The 18009-nt window shown below is 44.2% G+C and overlaps 1 protein-coding gene across 1 annotated transcript; it reads right to left on the bottom strand.

Annotated features, from left to right (window-relative positions):
* Window positions 1-212: 212 nt before the first annotated feature.
* On the bottom strand, window positions 213-13735 carry dgat2 (diacylglycerol O-acyltransferase 2). The gene is made up of 8 exons (XM_035433455.1): window positions 13455-13735; window positions 11596-11724; window positions 10364-10471; window positions 10111-10181; window positions 5398-5602; window positions 4511-4685; window positions 3359-3561; window positions 213-2439 (listed from the first exon to the last, which is right to left on the bottom strand). The coding sequence occupies exons 1-8, from the start codon at window positions 13492-13494 to the stop codon at window positions 2288-2290; spliced, it is 1083 nt and encodes a 360-aa protein (XP_035289346.1). The 5' UTR covers window positions 13495-13735; the 3' UTR covers window positions 213-2287.
* Window positions 13736-18009: the final 4274 nt, after the last annotated feature.

The raw sequence follows: 18009 nt of genomic DNA, 5'->3' as shown, positions 1-18009 counted from the left end.
TCGTACTTGACTGGCAACCCAGAACACGCAGGAAACTTGTAGCACTTGAAGGCCTATTTGATTATAAGGGGGGGGGGGGCGGATTGGGGTAGGAGGGGGCATTAACACAAAAATATAAAAGGTCTTATTTTCCATCCATTTATTCGAAAAACAAATGTACCGTTGAATTTAGAAATGCAGATTATGAAAGCATACACAGCATGAGAGGGGAGTCTTATATTGTCATTTTTATTGCACTTGAATTAGAGGGAGGCACGGGTCACACTGCGGAAGTCACGACGGGTGAATTCGGCAGACGTTTAACTGAAAACGACATTTCCATTAAACAATCGCCCCTTTCAGGATTTGTAAACACTTAGAAAATAGCTATAACACCTCCTACAGGCGTCACACACAAAGAGCAGACATGCATAAATATATTCACAAGAACAGCTCCAGTCTTTAAGGGGAAAACTTCAAAATGGCCTCTATACTTGCCCTAGCAGGGATTTTTAAGTACTTCAAGGCAATGTTTTTTTTTCCATCAGATTTAGAAAACATTCACAACAGGTGCTACACAAAATGTTCATTTCCTCCAACCGGGCTGGACTGTTCCTTTCCTTTAACCGGGATAATGTCAAGTTCCTTGTCAGAGAAATCCCATCATCCTTTGCATCACCATGCCCATAAACTGTCTTCATCACGTTCACATGAACTACACCAGATTTTAAGTCACGCAATGCGTGTACTATCACATGCACGCACACAAACACACACACCTCACATTCTTGCATCATTCTTGCATTCCTGCTTGCACCATATCAACCGAATAAATCATTTTGAGCAATAATTATTGACACAGAACAGCGCATTCTTTCATGGAAAATAATAAAGGGACAGTTTCAGAACTAAATCTAATTCACGATTAAAAAAAAAAAAACATTGTTTCAATTACTGTATGGCGTACAATGCAGTATTTTTTTCAGGGAAGAATCTTTGCATTGCAAAGATAGATTTCCTTAGCAGAAAATGGCATCACACTTAAAACAAACAATAAAATGCAAGGGAAATGGCTTTGCTTCCATTGAAAAATAATGGGATTATTCCCCCTCCCTCTAATCTGTTTACAATGAACACATTCACGGTATTCCGTAATAACCTGTACTGTGTCCAGGAATCATAGATATGCATAAGCTAACGCTAGAATTACATTTAATTAAATGTTAAGTTAATGCAGTTAGCTTCCTGTAGAGGCAGTGGTATTACTACATCAAGAATTATGAAAACCGTCACTAAAAAGTGTGAAGGTAGAACAGGGTAACTCCTGACTTTGGCTTGACATACGCAAACAATGGTGACTGTTTTTTTTTCTGAGGCGAAACCTTTGAAATTGCATTGTTTGTGCATCTTTGCTAACGAAAAAAAAAAAAAAAGAAAGTCCCACAGGAGTCAAAATCGAATAACCCTTAATCGAATTTTCTACGAGTTGGGCATGCCAAAAAGTGTTCTTGTTTCTCTTGTTCATTTGAAATAAAGACAGTTTACTTTGTCTGCTTAATATGGACATTTAATGAGATGAAGCTAATGTTGATAACCCTAACAATATCTCAGCAAAGCAGTCATCTGAGGAATCACAAATCTTATGGTCTTTACTTGGGGGCTTTTTTTTCTCTTGAGGCGTAAAATAATAAAGAAATGTACAACCAGGGTGCTAAATATCATGACAAGATTGCAAGCGCATGGCACACATATGCTGAACGAGGATTGTCTTCAATTGCTACGTGCGTTAAGGCCATTAAGCTGGTGAAGCCAGACATTATAGTGCCACCCAGTGGCAGACATAATACAAACACTCCAATCGCACTACTTGAGAATGACAAAAATTTCTAATCGTTTGGCGGTACCTGCTCCTCAAAAAAACGTCTGTGGTGGTCTTCCTGGAGGAAACGGGCAACGAAAACAAAAATGAGGAGAACAAAGGAAGGTAATGCCGAACGCATTCCCTAATAAGCACCGACAGTGTTCTGGGGCAAGCCTCTGGTCTTCACCAAAAGAAAGGAGAATAAAAGAAGAGTGCTATGCTCTTTTTTGATTAGGGGAGTTTTCTTGCTTGCTGCGGGTTTGGAAAAATGCTAATGTGCGTAGTACGGGCGTACGTACGTATAAAAGAGATCCTTTTCCTGGCTGGATCTTAGAGCTGGGCACTTGAGTGGGGGTTTGGGGGTAGGTGGGGGGGGGGGGGGGGATGTTGATCAAGGCAGCTACTTCGCAGTTGTCTTTCCGGGGTCCCAAGGCCCCCCCTCCCACCTCACTGGATCTGAAGGAAGCTATCCTTAGGCGCGAAGCGGACCTTGTACTTGTCGAAGAGCTTGACCAGGGAGGCGATGTACATGGTGTGGTACTGGTCCACCACTTCCTGGCTGGGCTCCTCGATCTTAGGCACGGTAATGGGCTCTCCCACTGAAACACAGCCGTTCAAAAGCCGTTAAAAATCTCAAAATTCAAACAAAAAAAAAATACAACTGAAAGTGCACTCGATGGTTATTCACTGAGTTGACAGTTGACAACATTGGCTCATGCCTGGCCTGATGCCTGTAGAAGATTTAAGTTAAACATTAATTTGACCTTGACCTTGGTCACTGCAAATATTGACCGTGGACCGCGTTGACCGCAAGACTGCTGTGATTCATCCTTGAGCTGCTTGTTTAATAGCTATTTCGAGAGCAGCACACAAAGAGGGGTCCTGATGTTGTCTAATATGGTCTGATATGTTCTAGCATGTAAATAAGAAACACACAGAGACGGGGTGGTTCTGCTAGAACCATGACAAATATAAATGTCCACCCTGTAAGAGCTATCTTCCAGGATGTCATTTTCTATCAAAAACATCTGATTAAAACATTTGATAATGCATTTATGAATCATACATGTATATATCAGAAGCTTACTACAAAAACTATAGGCCATTGTTTTTATTTTGTACTGAATCTATGTATGGTTTTTTTTATTGATTTTGGCTGAGTTACCAATTGTAGCATAGAGGAACACTGTAAAGGCAATGCTAATGTTCGTAATTGATTTTTCACAAAAATGACAAACAGACAGGTCTATCTCTCTTTAAGACAGGGCCCCAGGTGAAGGTTACTCACCGACAGCAGGGATGGGTTTACCTTACAGCACCAGACCCAGATAGAGGTCATTCACCGTCAGTGGTGATGGGTTTACAGACCCAAGTGAAGGGCACTCACTGACACTGGCGATTAGTTTAGCTTAAGGCATCAGACCCAGGTCAAGGGTACTCACCGACAGAGGTGATGGGTTTGCAGGTGAATGGTACTCACCGACAGAGGTGATGGGTTTGCGGGTGAATGGTACTCACCGACAGTGGTGATGGGTTTGCAGTAAGGCACCAGGCCCCAGGAGTCCTCGGAGAACAGGCCGCAGCCGTGGAACAGGCAGGGCGCGAACCCCACCAGCTTCTGCAGCTTCCGCTGGGCCAGCCTCCACCAGGACCCCTCCTCGAAGATCACCTGCTTGTAGGCCTCGTTTTCCCCGAAGGAGTACACGGGCACCAGGTCCGCCCTGTCAGAACGCGGCGCGGAAAATTAGGGGCTTCCCTCAAATACCGCCAGGATCCAAAGCCCCCTGCTGTCTGCGACGGCACAGCAGCCTCACACATTCACACTGACCAATGGGAACAATGGCCACACAATGTATCTCACACAGAGCCAGCTCGACCCAGGAAGCCACATAAACAGCTGCTTAGGACCTCCTGGCCACCAGGGGGTGCCATAATTATTCTAAAATACATTATTCATAATGTTGGGCTGGGGGGCTGCCAAATGAAATCCTGCTTAGGGTCTCTCAAAGGCTAGGGCTGGCACTAATCTAAGGCAGGCTACACACAACAAAAAAAAACCACCACACATCACAGCTGCAGCACCAGTTTTCCCAGACTTCCATTCGGCAAATGCCCAGTGCCAGACGAACTAAACATTTCCCTGTACAAACAACATCAGCCTAAGTGGTCTAAGAATACTTGTGAGCGTCTTGTGAATGCGGAAGACCAGGGCTAAGTTGCTTTGGAAAGCATTAGCTCGTAATCTTCTTTGAGCCTGGAACATTCTGGATTTCCAACGGTACGCTGCCAGGCCCTGCTCTGATTCATTTTTGTCCAATGGCGAAGAAGCCGAAATATCGTTTCGTCTCAGAGATCTTAGCACTGGCACAGGTTTGCCGGGTCATTCCCTGTAACCCAAGGCTTAATACAGCCGAGTCATAGTGCTTTATCCCCACGTCCTGCGCCAAGGACGGAGTCACGCTTCTGGTACACACACACACACACACACACACACACACTCACACACACACATACACTGACACACGCACTCACACACACACATAGTGACACACACACACATACAGGCACGCACTCACACACACAGACACAGTTCTCAGAAGGGTCAGCCAGTGTGAATACAGTGGCTGTTGTTTTGTTTTTTTAGTTTTTTTTTTTCCACTGCAGTCTTACCCCTTTTGCAGGGCCAGTTTCACGAATCCCTTGCGGTTCTTGAGGGTGACGGAGTTCATGCCGGGGGCGCAGTTCAGGGACTCCGCCGCCCCTCCGATGACGATGACCACGGCGTTGCCCGTCCCGTTCCGGGACAGCATGTAGTCGATGGAGTTTCGGTTCACCGGACAGATGCCTGCGTTAGCATAGCAGCAGAGTTAGCGGTTGCGAAACCAGCAACGCTTTCTAGTTTTTTCCACCGTACTGTATCGTTATTTACTGATACATATTCCTATTAATGTACATAAAGTCTTAACAGTGATAAGACTTTATGTACATTAATGATTGATATTGTATTTTTTAGTATCTTGAAATTGGCTAATTTGCTCACGTTCCACGCACTAGAATTTCACGCTAATAAGCAACGGCTAGCATTTTTAGACCTAAAATCCGAGTTTCCTTATGCTTAAATAAAGAGGGCCAAGGGAAGCATTTTCGGAGCAATGATCAATAAGCAAACAGGCCAGATTTCGACAGCCATGCGCGGCTGCATTGACGTCAGCACGTATAGCCGGCAATGTCCGTTCAGTTGCACAAAGGGACAAAGCTCAGAGTTAGACAGATTAGCGTTTGTCAAGGCAGCAGTTCTGTTCGCGATTCATGATGTAAGGCTCAAGTCCTTTTTGGCAGTGACTAAGTGGCCCCAGATATGGTTAATGTAGTTCTTTACCGGAAATCCGTCTGGAAATATGTCACTCATTGTGTCTACGTCTAATTTAATACAATTTTAATGCAATTTTAATACAATTTTAAGATGGCAAATATCTGCAATACGGGTGCAGTCACACCCTCAGAGAGCGGCTCAATTGTCACCGGTTCACCGAGGGATTCCCACGATTCCAACTCACCCCCGGACATCAGGTAGTCCCTCAGCACTGGCATCCGAAAGTTCCCCGCCAGCGTTGCCAGGGAGGGCCGGATTCCAGGGAATTTCTTGGAGAAGCCCGTGGCCTCCGTCCCGAAGTTGCAGAAGGCCCCGAAACAGAAGATGCCGTGGGGGTGGTAGCCAAAGATGTAGTTCCGGCTGGGCAGCAGGTTGTGCGTCTTAATGAGCTGGTGACACGAGAGAGAAGGCCAGTGTGGCGTTATCAGGCTGCTTCACTGCAGGAATCCATCCACAGTGGAGAGTAATATATACTGCACAGTGCAGTTTGTAAGTGTTTGGGATGGTAACACAATTTTTTTGTTGTTTTGGCAGTTGGCACTGTACTACAGCACATTGGATCTAAAATAAATGAACACCAGGTTAAAATGCAGACAGTCAGCTTTAATTTGAGGCCGTTTACAGCCATTTGAGGTGATCCGTGTATGAATTACACAATTACACCTTTTTTTTTCTTTTTTCTTTTGGAATTCCCCCCATTTTAGGGGACCAAAAGCAACTGGACATTGGCCTGCCCATGCTCAGCTCACGTTTCTTGGCGAGCTGTGTCTTGTTGCATCATTTGTTAATGTACAATAAAACAAGCAAAAGTTCTAGGGTTGATTCTAGACCTGCCATTTATAACTGGAGTCCATAGCTGTTGATTCTCTACATGAGGACCAATCCTGTCTATACCGGTAAAGCAGACCATAATAAAAAATCAGACATAGCCAAAACTTTGAGTGAGTCAAAATCACCGGTTTGATACATTGTTAAGAAGCATGAACACAGCGGTGAGCTCAGCAGTAACAAACAATTTGGTAGGCCAAAGGAAGACCACTGTAGTAGATGACCTAAGAATACTTTCAATTGTGACCAAAAACCCCTTTTCAAGTGTTGAACAGATCAGGGGTCCCCCCCCCCCCCCTCCCCCATGTATGCTGATTTTCCTTCCAACCGTTACTGCACTACCATAATTTTAACAAGCTGTCTATTTTTCTAATTATACACTTTTTATATTCAGAGGGATTATTTACCCTCTGAAGCCACATTGTGTCAGAAATAGCTATGCATTCCATACAGAACAGAAGTCCCACGTTTCCCATGCTATTGTGCTTATTGTGCTATATTGCAAAGAATAACATAAAGAGGCTACAAAAATGCCTTAGCTCATCAAATTAAAGGCTGGGGTGAATCAACAGGCTCCTAATTGCTGAAAGTGTGGACAGCCCGGCCACTGAAACAAACCATTTGGTAGATAATGAGGAATTCGAAGACAGAGGAAATGAAACAAGCCAAAAAACTGCAATGTGCTAACAAGTTTGAGGGAAAAAAAACATGGAAGAACTTAAGCACATGTGTTCAACAACCTTAATTAAGCAAAAAAATTGTCTGTTATAAAAACGAGCATAAACAGGGGTCCCCAGGACGAAGAATTAACCACTGTCTTAGTTCATATGTCTACATTAGACAGGGAATCTGAGCTGTAGTCACATATAGTTCACCTTTAAATTGCTTCTCCTTCAGGTCTGTTATCAATGATTAAATAAATATGGCTCATTAATCTGTGTTCATGTCAAACATAATTACAGATCTGGGCATGACTAGTTTTGGAACAACGCCATGTCACCAATATTTCTGCAGGTCAAGTAGCCACGCTTTCCCGGACGGTCTCAAAAGGATGGGCTAGAGCCAGGTATCTGAACGGTACACACGGGAGAAATTACGCATGCTTATCACAAGCGACCCCTTTTCTTTTTCTTGGAACTGGGACAACGTTATCGGGGCACTGATACGCCCTATCTGTGTACTCGTGCAATAAACTGGCAGATCGGTAAACAGGGATCTGGTTCCCTACCCTTCGCGAACACGGCTGGTTGGGCGGCCAGCTGAATGTACCCTTAACCCTTTAAGCTGTGGGATCACAGTGTCCTTACCTGAACACTCTGATGCTGATGTCACAATCACTACTGATAATTGAAAGCGCAGAGGAGTTCTAGAACACTGGAAACATTCCAAAAAAAACCAAACTTATTTTCAAAGGGTTAATGATGATGCATTCCTTCAGGCGTGAGGATGGAAGGAATGTCCATTTAGCCTACTTAAACGCCTCAGCCAAATCACCTGTGCAAAGTGGCGGGGGGGGGGGGGGGGGGGGGACTTAATCCGGTGAGGAGACCTACCGCCACCCGCCACTCAAGTAGAAACTGATGATGCATGCACACAGAACGTGCACCGAGCTAATGACCTGTGCACACAGTCCTCAGCAGCAAGTCAAACAAGCCAGTTGTGAAACCACTTCACTGCATTAGGTGTCGAACAGGTGCCAGAAAGGAGGCAGAGCTGAAGCAATGGGAAGATGAAATTGCAGGAGGGGAAAAAAAAACGGGGAAGAGAAATTTAGGGACGGCAGACCTGCGTTTGGGTCACCTCTCCCCAGCCAGGCAGCCAGCTGGCAGCGTACCCAAAAAAAGTTGCACAAACTCAGGAACACTGAGCCATAGATCCGGACTTTGATTCCAAAACACAAAAAAATAAAAATAAAAAATGAACACACCAGTGTCACTGAATGCACACATGCCCAGCGACTGCGCTAGCTTGCTGCCTAGGCAAGTCAAACACCGATACCCACGGCGGACCGCACCAGGATGTTCACGGCGGCCATTTTAGCCCCCGAATGCTGACCGCAAATTTGCACTTTCTATTGCGTGTTTCCATGGCAGCCACAGTCATACCTGTGATCTCACAGACTAGCAGAAAATAAGGATCTGGCCTTATCTTGCCAGTGAAGTAACCGCATAGCCCAACGTAGGGCACGTACAGGGAGAAGGAAGACAAAGTTCGAGCCCAGCTGACAACACGCAGCTGATTTCATCTGTGTTAGTCATCAACACATCACAAACAGGAAAGCTGACCTTTACCCTACCCAGAATAAATGATGCCTGGAACGTGTAAAATCCTATTTGAATATTTTCTGTGAAAAGTGTCACAAAAAAACCATTTCTTGAAAATAATCTTTAAAAAAGTTACTACTTGCAGTTTTAAAATATGCCACAGAATTCTCCTCTCGGTGACAGAAATGCAGTTACACAAACCAAAAATGAGGAACTGGGATTACTTCATTTAAAAAAAAAAAAAACTCTCGGAAGTACAGTTTCACAACGCTTTCTCTGGGGCGAAAGGGACCCTCAAATCGACCCCGCTCGCACTGATTCTCCCGGCTGTGTGGAAACGCTGGACAGGCGATCGCCCACAGCCGAAAAAATGCCGGGCCGTTAAAACAGCTCGCCGCTGGAAGCCGGGCGGAGCATCTGTCCCGAAATTCACCCCTTTACCAAGAGGACATCGGGGCTGGGACGGCCAAAACAGTGACGGCTGAGACCGTCGCCAAATGACGGAAATGTTTAACCATGCCGATCAGACGGCTACGACAGTCACCATTTCCTTCCAGACAGATGGGTATTTATAGGTTGGCATATTTCACTTCCAGAATATAATTTGAATATACAGGAACCACTCTTGGTCCTGATGGTCGAACCCACCCCGACTTGTTCTAAAAAGACTGTACCGATGGCTTTGTTGCGATTCGACCGAGATTTCTGCTCTCAAAGCAGCTGCGTTCATGTGCTGTTTTTTAACATACCTCCATGTCCAGAAAAGGACAACACATTCTATGTTACTTTCAACACAGTCTGAGTTGAAAGAGTTGAAAAGTCTTCCTTTTGTAACACATAAATTGTATATTTGAAACACAAAAGTCGTAACTTTGACTCAAAATGCTTTAAAGGTAACACAAAAGTAATGACACAAAAAAGGGTTGGAAATTAACATATCCTTTTTGAGAGTGCACACACCAGTCTACCCTGCTCTGTGTGACAGGGGACCCATCTCTCTAGTTTAAAGACCGACCTCTGATACAAGCTTCCAGGGAGCAGAGGAGGCACACACAAAAACAGCACCTCACCGACAGCCCTCTCTCTCTCCCTCTCTCCTATCAGCTGTACAAAGTCTACGGGGCTGAATTAAGCCCCGCCCACCACCCCTAAACCAGGCAGCAAGGTGCAAGGAACTGCATGGAACAAACAGAGCTAATATTGGATTCGGGGACTGAGATAGAGTTATCTTTTATCTCTGCCAGACTAGGAACTGCTCCAACAGCATAATCAATGACTCCAATACTCTGCACCTTCACACACAAAAAAACCAGATAAATAAAACAGCCCCGATCTTGCTTAAAATCCTCGGTGTTCTTTACCCGTGCAGGGAAGATAAATCAAACCCAGAGGGGCACGAGGACCTGGACAAAATTTTGGATGCTGAGTCACAAAGGATTCAGATCCTCACCTGGTGGAATTCACACGGGGTTTCCCTAGAAAGTAGTGTAGCTATTCTACTCCGTTTCTATTCAAAATAATAACTGCTTACATTTTATTTGTCTAAGGCAGGGATCTCAAAGTCAAAAGCCTGGAGGGTCGTTGCATCTGCTGGTCTTTGGCATGTTCCTGCACTTAAGTGCATAATTTGGGCCAATGATTGGGTCAAAGAGTCTGCACACCTTGTTTCCAAGGTCTAAACTGGCAGCCGACTGAAGGGAAATCGCAAAAACCCGGGAGAGACGGCGTCCCTCCAGGACTGGAGTTTGAGACCCCTGGGGCTAAGGGATTGGTGCACATTTTGTTTTTGGCGTGGAAAAACGTACTCTGATGGGGAAGTAGTCTCTGAAGTAAGACCAGACGGTCCAGTTTCTGACCCACGAGGACCGGCGGCCACCTGCGCAGACAGAGAGGATGAGAGAGAGAGAGAGGGGGGCGGGGGGGGCGTCTGGATTAATAAACCGGAAAGTGCCTCAAAAAACAACCGTAATAAAAGCGGACCCGTCTCCGAACAAGTCCTGTGTGCGCGACCCCCGTCCCGGAGGACGTGTCGGGACGGGTGGGGCGTGGGTGGCTTGCCTTCTTTCGGGGTGTTCCAGTCGAAGATGAGCCAGGTGGTGTACATGGCGGCAATCAACCAGCAGTCGGTCCAGAACATGTAGATGAGCAGCACCGTGCAGGCCGCACCTACGGGGGAACCGGAGATGTCAATCAATCAACCAATCAACCAATCAGTCAATCAATCGATCAACCAATCAATCAATCATTCTTTCAATCATTTAATCAATCCATCTTTCTTTAAGTATAGTGTCATGCACAAACAAATATTATACTGTATACTTGTTTGTATGTGGCATTGTTTAATCTTCTACTGAGATTCTTACAGTTGAAATTAATTATCCACCGTGTTCATTTCAAATAAGATTCGGCATTTTCACCCACACGAAGTATGGCATATTTCATTTGAGTGTTATGGTGTTGAGCAGATCCAAATCATTGTATCTCTGTGATAGGTGACACAGCCTTCTTTTTCTCATTTGTGATTCAACATATTCACATGTTCTTTTTCTTCCACGGACATTTGTTCTATCTTTTTCTTGTGCCGTTTATCAGAATGAGAATCTCATACGTGAACGTCCTTTCTATAGATGTTTGAAAGCGAGATAAACAATCTAATAAACCTTTTATCCGAACGAGAGTGGGAGTTTTAACCAGGAAATGACGCGAGCTGTGCTCACAACTTCAAGAAAAAAGGGCAGCATTAAACCAGCAGAAATCTAACGGCCAGTGCTGTTCTATTCATTCAAAGTATGAGGCGTGAAGGAGCAGGTCAGCTGTTTCAAATCGCTCTGAATCGGGATCTTTGATGCCATTAAAATCGGACTCTTTTTCCTCACGGAAACGACGATGCCGTTCCAAACCACCATGCGACAACTTTCCCTGATGATGACGCGGGACAGGGGCGTCGTACGAGGGGAGAAATTTAGGAAAGATTCCAAGGGCCCTAACTGACAGGGGCCCTCAGAAAACTGCACAGGAGTTCTCCTGGTTTTTATTTTCACCTTAGAATCTAAAACCAATTCAGGCCCATAAAAAAAGGTGGGAGACTATTTAACCATCATATTTAACCAAGCAGAATGACAACAAACACCAGTAGACCCTGCTGCTCTCCAGGATAAGGGCTGTCGAATTTCTGGCCGATTTTGCAATCGGGAGGGCGAGGGCGGCGCGAAATCCCGAAACGGACCGGCGCGGGTCGAAGCGCCCCTGTCGCCGAGGGGACGGACACGCCCCCCCGAGCGAGCTCTCACCCAGCATGAGGAAGGTGAGGACCCACTGCAACACGGAGATGACCTGCAGGTGCTTCTCCACCTTGGAGCGGGACAGCCATGGAGCAGAGGGCAGGTCCTGCAGGGCCGAGAGGATGCTGGAACCGGTGCCTGGAAGCGCGGGGGGGGGGGGGGAGGGTTTGGGTGGGGCAGGGGCAAGGTGGGGTGGAGAAAGGGTAGGGTTCAGAGAAGAGGGTTGTTCAGAGCAAAACACTTTTATTCTACGGACAGACACTGACATTTGCAATTCCTTTAATATTAGTCTAACCTCCTAACAGTCAGAAAATGCTGGAATCAGAGATCACATCATTCTGGTTAGCTAATAAATAACAGTTTGGGATTTACAGAACTGTCTATGTTACAGAAATTCAAATCTAAAACGTGTTTCCATCACTTTACTTTCTTTCAGAAATGAAAGCCCAGCTCACCATTATACTTGAATTATACTTGCACGCACACACGCTAATATTATACTAAGATGTAACGCTGTCACGGCTGCTAAAGAGAAAACTAGCAAGTGCTGGCTACACGAAACGGAACTTCTGACTATAGAAAATGCCAATGCTCCGCGCTAGACAGAGCTGCCTGCGTGCCAAACGTCGGACGCGCAAAAGGTGCGAATTGCACGCTGTTTTCTTCGAAGGTGCGCTGCGCCGTTCGGATAGATTCTAACATAGCATCTGTTTACGGCAGGGATTAGTAAACAAGCTCTCAGTCAAATCCAACACACTATTCTGAAGGAACTGCTATAGAGCAAGCATTCGTGTACTTTTCACTAAATGATCACATGAATCCAAAAATGTAGACAAATGAATCTCTTCGCTATGTTTAAACGCACCCATCTCCAGAACTGAATATTTAACAAGTATAAGCACAAGTATAAGTTTGTAAACATCTCAGTAAAATATGAAAAAACATTAAGTTTTCTGATGTTAAAAATATGGAGGAAAGATGTGGGTATGTTGTTAATATTCCAGAATGATATCAGACGTGAAAGCGGATTTGCCCGTTCATTTCGGGACTGAGTGCATGCCATGCAAATATCTGCACAGACTTTTAGGCAACCGTCCTTCACATTGCACGAGACAGACAAGCAGGTGACAGTTTTCAAACAACTTATTGATTTGGTGAGGGGGGGAGGGATCTGCATTTAAAGGCAGCATTTAGCATTGGTTTGCTTTCTAACAAGCTACAAACTTTTGTCGTTACAAACAAAAGATTACTGTTACGCAGGCTTTCTGTGATAACAACAATATAATTTGTTACAATTAATTCCGACAAACAGTATGCCTGAAAAGTTAAGAGCAGTTCGCCAACATTTTGGATTCAATGACAAAAGTTTATTCGTGCCAAGCATTCAGAATTCACAAGTTCGTTTGCAGGCTATTTACTGTAGCTTTAATGATTATGTGGTAGGCTGTCGCGAAGTCCAGGTCAAACGGGACACACAGGCTGCAAGTGAGCGAACAGCGCTGATGCCATATTGCCGAAACCTTCGGAATTTCAACCAGTTAGGCTACCGACTGCTGTTAGGTATGTTTAAAAAACCTATAGCAACCGAGTACTAGTCTACAGTAAATAGGCAAAACACATGAAACGTAAATAAACCACTTGTTCAATTTCACGTGATCTGATCTAACTAAAGAGCGGGCTCTGATATCTGACACTTGAGCATCAACTCCAGCTACTAAGTTAAATACACTTATGACAATTCTTTATTTTCTTTATGTATCCGAGGTAGAGCAATCCATGGCAATTGACAGTGATGCATAACGCAACTATGAATTCAAACAACTATGAAATAGCCCTAAGAAAGGGGGGAAAAGACTTCGATGTCTTACCTCGCAAGACACCGGAATACGCAGCAAGTATTGTCTTCATATTTCTCCCGCGAGACAAACTAAATATAAAAGACGCAAGAATACTTGCTGCTTCGAAGTTGTGAGAACCTACAGCACCTCCGGCATGACCGCCTTCGACTACCTCCAGCCACGCTCTGATCGAGGATTTAACCGGCGTGGGAGGAGCTTGGAATCCGCGTTGTGGTAACTGTGGAGTCTAAAAGCGTGCGGTGAGTGACTGACTTGAGACACGGGCCCTATAGTTCGGACAGTTGCCTAATGTCCAGAAAACGCCAGCGGGGTCTCTCTGAAAATAATATAGTGTCAAAGGTGCGCAGGTTAAACCAATGAGATGCCAGAATGAGTGTTTTGACCGCATAATTTATTAACTCCGCCAAGGCATGGGTGTTGATTAACTTCTTGTTTATTGCAAAAACAAATTTAATTTACCTACATCATAAAATGAGTCATAAACTTTATATATTGGAGAATATATAAATCAATAGGCTATACACTACGCATGTTTCTAGAAAAGCATTCTTTACACTCGTACATCCCTATATGCCACATATTGCGTAAGTATTTGGACAGTGACACCATTTTTGTTGTTTTGGCTCTGTAATCCTGTGCAATAGAATTTTAAATAAAACAATGAACGTGAGGTCAAAGTGCAAACGGTTAGCCTTAATTTGAGCATATATGCATCCATATTGGGTGATCCGTGTAGTAATTACAGCTCTTTTTATTCATAGTTCCCCATTTTAGGCGAGTATTGAATAAGTGTCAATGCCAATTAAGCAGGCCATCATGAGGCTGTAAAATCTGGAAAAATCAGAGACATAGCCAACATATTTGGTGTGTCAACATCAGCTGTTTGGTACACATTTTAGAAAGCAAGAATGCACTGGCGAGCTCAGCAGTAGCAAACAACCTGGTGGACCATGGAAGACCGCTGTAGTGGATGACCGAAGAATGCTTTCAATTGTGAAGAAAAACTCAACAACACCCTCCAGGATGTAGGCATAGACGTGTCCAAGACTACCATAAAAAGAAGACTACACCAGCATAACGTCTGAGGGTTTCCCTTAAGTTGTGACCCTCTGGTATACCTCAAGAATAGAATGGCTATGTTAGAGTGTGATAAAAAAAAATTATTAATAATACATTAGTTCTGGAACAAATTCTTATGGACAGGTGATATGAGTAATAACCTGTACCGAATTTATGGAAAGAGGAAAGTAAGGAGAAGGTAAGGAACTGCTCATGATCCAAAGCACACCGCCTCATCGGGGTGACATAGCTCAGGAGGTAAGAGCACTTGTCTGGCAGTCAGAGGGTTGCCGGTTCGATCCCCAGCCCTGGGCATGTTGAAGTGTCCCCGTGCAAGACACCTAACCCCTAATTGCTCTGGAGAATGCGAGGCATCAATTTTAAAGCGCTTTGGATAAAAGCGCTACATAAATGCAGTCCATTTACCATTCATCTGTGAAACATGGTGGGGTTAGTGTTATGCCAGCGTGTATGGTTGCCCCTTGGACTAGCCCATCATCTTTGATGATGTTGTGACTGCTGACGGCAACAGCAGGATGAAGTGCACAGAAATATTTGATCAGATCCAACCAAATGCACTCGAAACTCATTGGACGGCGCTTCACCTTGTAGCAGGGCAATGACCCCCAAACGCCCTGCTAAAGCAGCTGCAGTGCTTTCCAGGGCCAAAAACCAGACTGGCCCATTCAATCACCCATCCTGTGTCCAACTGAACATGTGATTCACTTGCTGAAGTCAAGACTTGAAGACGAAACACTTCAGAAATAAGCAGGAGCCTAAGATGACTGCAGTACAGGCCTGACAGAAAATCACTATGGAAATCTGTGTGTGGCAGACTTCAGACAGTCATCGAATGTAAAGAATCTGCAAACAAGGCCTTACTTTATTTTAATTTGTCCAATTACCTTTGTTCCCCTAAATGGGGGGCTATGTATAATAAAATGAGCTAATAAAATGGATTACCTTAAATACCCTTAAATTAGAGTTAATTTAAGGGTAACGCAATAATAAGGCTTGATACTTGAATGATTGTGAAACACAAACCATTCATGTGTTGGACACAGTCAGTGTTGAGCAAGCGCAGTGTTAGACTGCTACTCAGATACACTGACAGTAATGTCACACACACTATGCTGAAGAAGTCAGAAACTCGCAATAATACTGCAGTGAAGAACCTGTCACCTCTGTGACATCACATGGGGGAGTGTGTCGCAAATGCTGTCACCTGATTGGTCACACGGTGCAAATATTTTATTAAGGTTTCCACAGGCAAGGATGAGTGTTTGTTGCTTAAAATAGTGCTCGATCACTATGTGTGCTTTATCTTCGCTAGATCAAATAAGATGGCCTGCTATGTCTAAAGCATATTAAAATGGTGTGATGTTATTTAAATTGTATTATTTATGTAATTTATAATGTTACACATATAGTATATTTGTGATTTTTTAAAAAAAGAAATACATCAAGCGAGGCTGCTGAAAAATTAATAAAAAGAAAATAAAAATTTTAAAATATTTGTTATTCCAAAAAAGATAATAGGAACACCATTAAATCGGGATCTCAGTGGTGTTCAGTAAATTTCACTGGAAAATATGAGCATTTATTTCAGGCTTTTTGCGCGGGTCGGACGTGGAGGACATCTTCGGGGTGAGCAGTGTGTGATTTCAGAGTGACCAGCGGGCAGTGCCAGGAGGGTGACTGTACGTCAGCTGTCAGCAGGATTGCACAAGACCCCCACGGTGTCCCGTCCAGGTCTGGCTCCGGACCGTAACCTTCACAAACTGACCCACCCCCCCCCCATTTTATGACCCAGACTGGGGCATTAATGGGCGTGCGTGATGGAAAGACGGTTTGAGGGCTGACCTTTTAGTAGAACCCGAATCTGATTTATCCGGTGTCTCAGTTGAAATACAATGGCTGTAATATCTGCACACAAAAGCATAAACAAACAAAAAGGAAACAATGCAAAACAAACACTCACTTAAGGTGTCCCTCACCTTACATAGTGTTGCACGTTCCAGGTTGATAATTGTCCCGCCAAATATTTAGTCAAGGTTCAAAGGACTGCTCAAACACTGTAGATTCGGATGAGGAAACAGAGGCTGTCTAGACGCGGTATTGCTGAAATAAATTGGATTCGTAGTTATTGCAGAATCGAGGGAGCATTTGGCACCCCTCAATCGCTGACCTTCGGGCTTATTTAGAAATCTTTGCAGTTACAGTTTCACCAAATCCCTTTGACCCCCAAAGGCTAAATTTAGAAATTTCAGCACATTTTATCTTGGCATTCAGCATTGTATGTACATTTTCTGTCAGGTAAAACCTAACTAGTCAAGATGTATAGTTTCTAATCAGCAATTCTTTATTTCCTTGTGATACATTTCCAAAAGTCAAAATATCCCCTTTCTATCAAACACAAAGCCATTGATTTCATTTTGTAAAGGGCAAAAAAAAATGAGAGCTTTGTTATTTCAACATGGCCTTTTTTTTCAGCTTACAGAACGTTGATATACTTATCACGCATCCTGCTGATAAATCTTTGCGTATGTGGTAGGAATGTACAGTTTCTTGTCTGGGGGAGGAAAATGTGGCTTAACATATTGCCTGCACTTTGCACTTGTTTCAGAAACATTGCCCGCCTGCCTCCACATCTCCCGCCTGTTGGCATTGCCAATCATTAGACACTTGATCCACATTTTAAACTTGCAAAACTTCAGCCAAAATAGAAAATATATGAAAGGGCTTAAAGCAATGAAGAGAGCAGGGGGGGGAAAAAAAACATTAATCCACCTAAACAGAGAATACAACAAAAAGTAAAATGTGCCTTTTAATTTACAGACGGTTGTTGAGTTTAAAGTGCAGCCCTGATACCCCTTTTAACCCCGTTTTATCTGCTGAACGTCCCTCAGATTTTACTGCCCAGGCTGTACCAACCAGACTCGCTGTACGTACAGTAGAATCCTGGCCCGTGACACGTGGTAACCCTCTGCAGACACACGCAGATGTTTGAGGCGCAAATATATAGATAGACGCACATACTGTATGTAGGCACACAACCGTTAAATGAATAACCAAGACACACTGAGGGGGGAAAAAATGCCTGGGCACTCGGGTGCAGTGGATGTAATAGTCATATGCATTGCATCATTCTAGTGCAATGCAATGTATATGTGTTTATTTTCAATATCCATTATATCCATCCATATGTTGATATTAGAAGAACCCCTCGTACGCATACATCCATACATCCATCCATCCATTTTCCAGCACCATCTTGCTTATTCATAGTCAGGGTTGCATGTGGGGGGAGGGGCGGGGCGCAGGGGGGGGCTTGAGTCTATCCCAGCATGCACTGGGCAAGAGGAATACACCGTGGGCAGGTCACCAATCCCTCCTGGGCCCTTGAACCCAGGACATGAGTTATCTTTATACACAAATGCTGGGACAGTGTGCCAGTGTATTTGTCTTTACGCTGGTCCAGGCACAGGTCTGTCTATATACAGTA

The sequence above is a fragment of the Anguilla anguilla genome, chromosome 9 (genome assembly GCF_013347855.1).
Source record: "Anguilla anguilla isolate fAngAng1 chromosome 9, fAngAng1.pri, whole genome shotgun sequence".
In the NCBI taxonomy this organism is placed as follows: domain Eukaryota; kingdom Metazoa; phylum Chordata; class Actinopteri; order Anguilliformes; family Anguillidae; genus Anguilla; species Anguilla anguilla.
The sequence above is the reverse complement of the archived record's forward strand: the minus strand, read 5'-3'. Positions and strand labels throughout refer to the sequence as shown.

Coding starts and splice junctions, on each gene's coding strand:
- dgat2 (XM_035433455.1), bottom strand. CDS start 13,494: ATGAAGACAATACTTGCTGCGTATTCCGGTGTCTTGCGAG. Junction 4,686..5,397: donor GGACTACCTGATGTCCGGGG/GTGAGTTGGAAT, acceptor ATGCTAACGCAG/GCATCTGTCCGGTGAACCGA. Junction 3,562..4,510: donor AAACTGGCCCTGCAAAAGGG/GTAAGACTGCAG, acceptor GCGTTCTGACAG/GGCGGACCTGGTGCCCGTGT.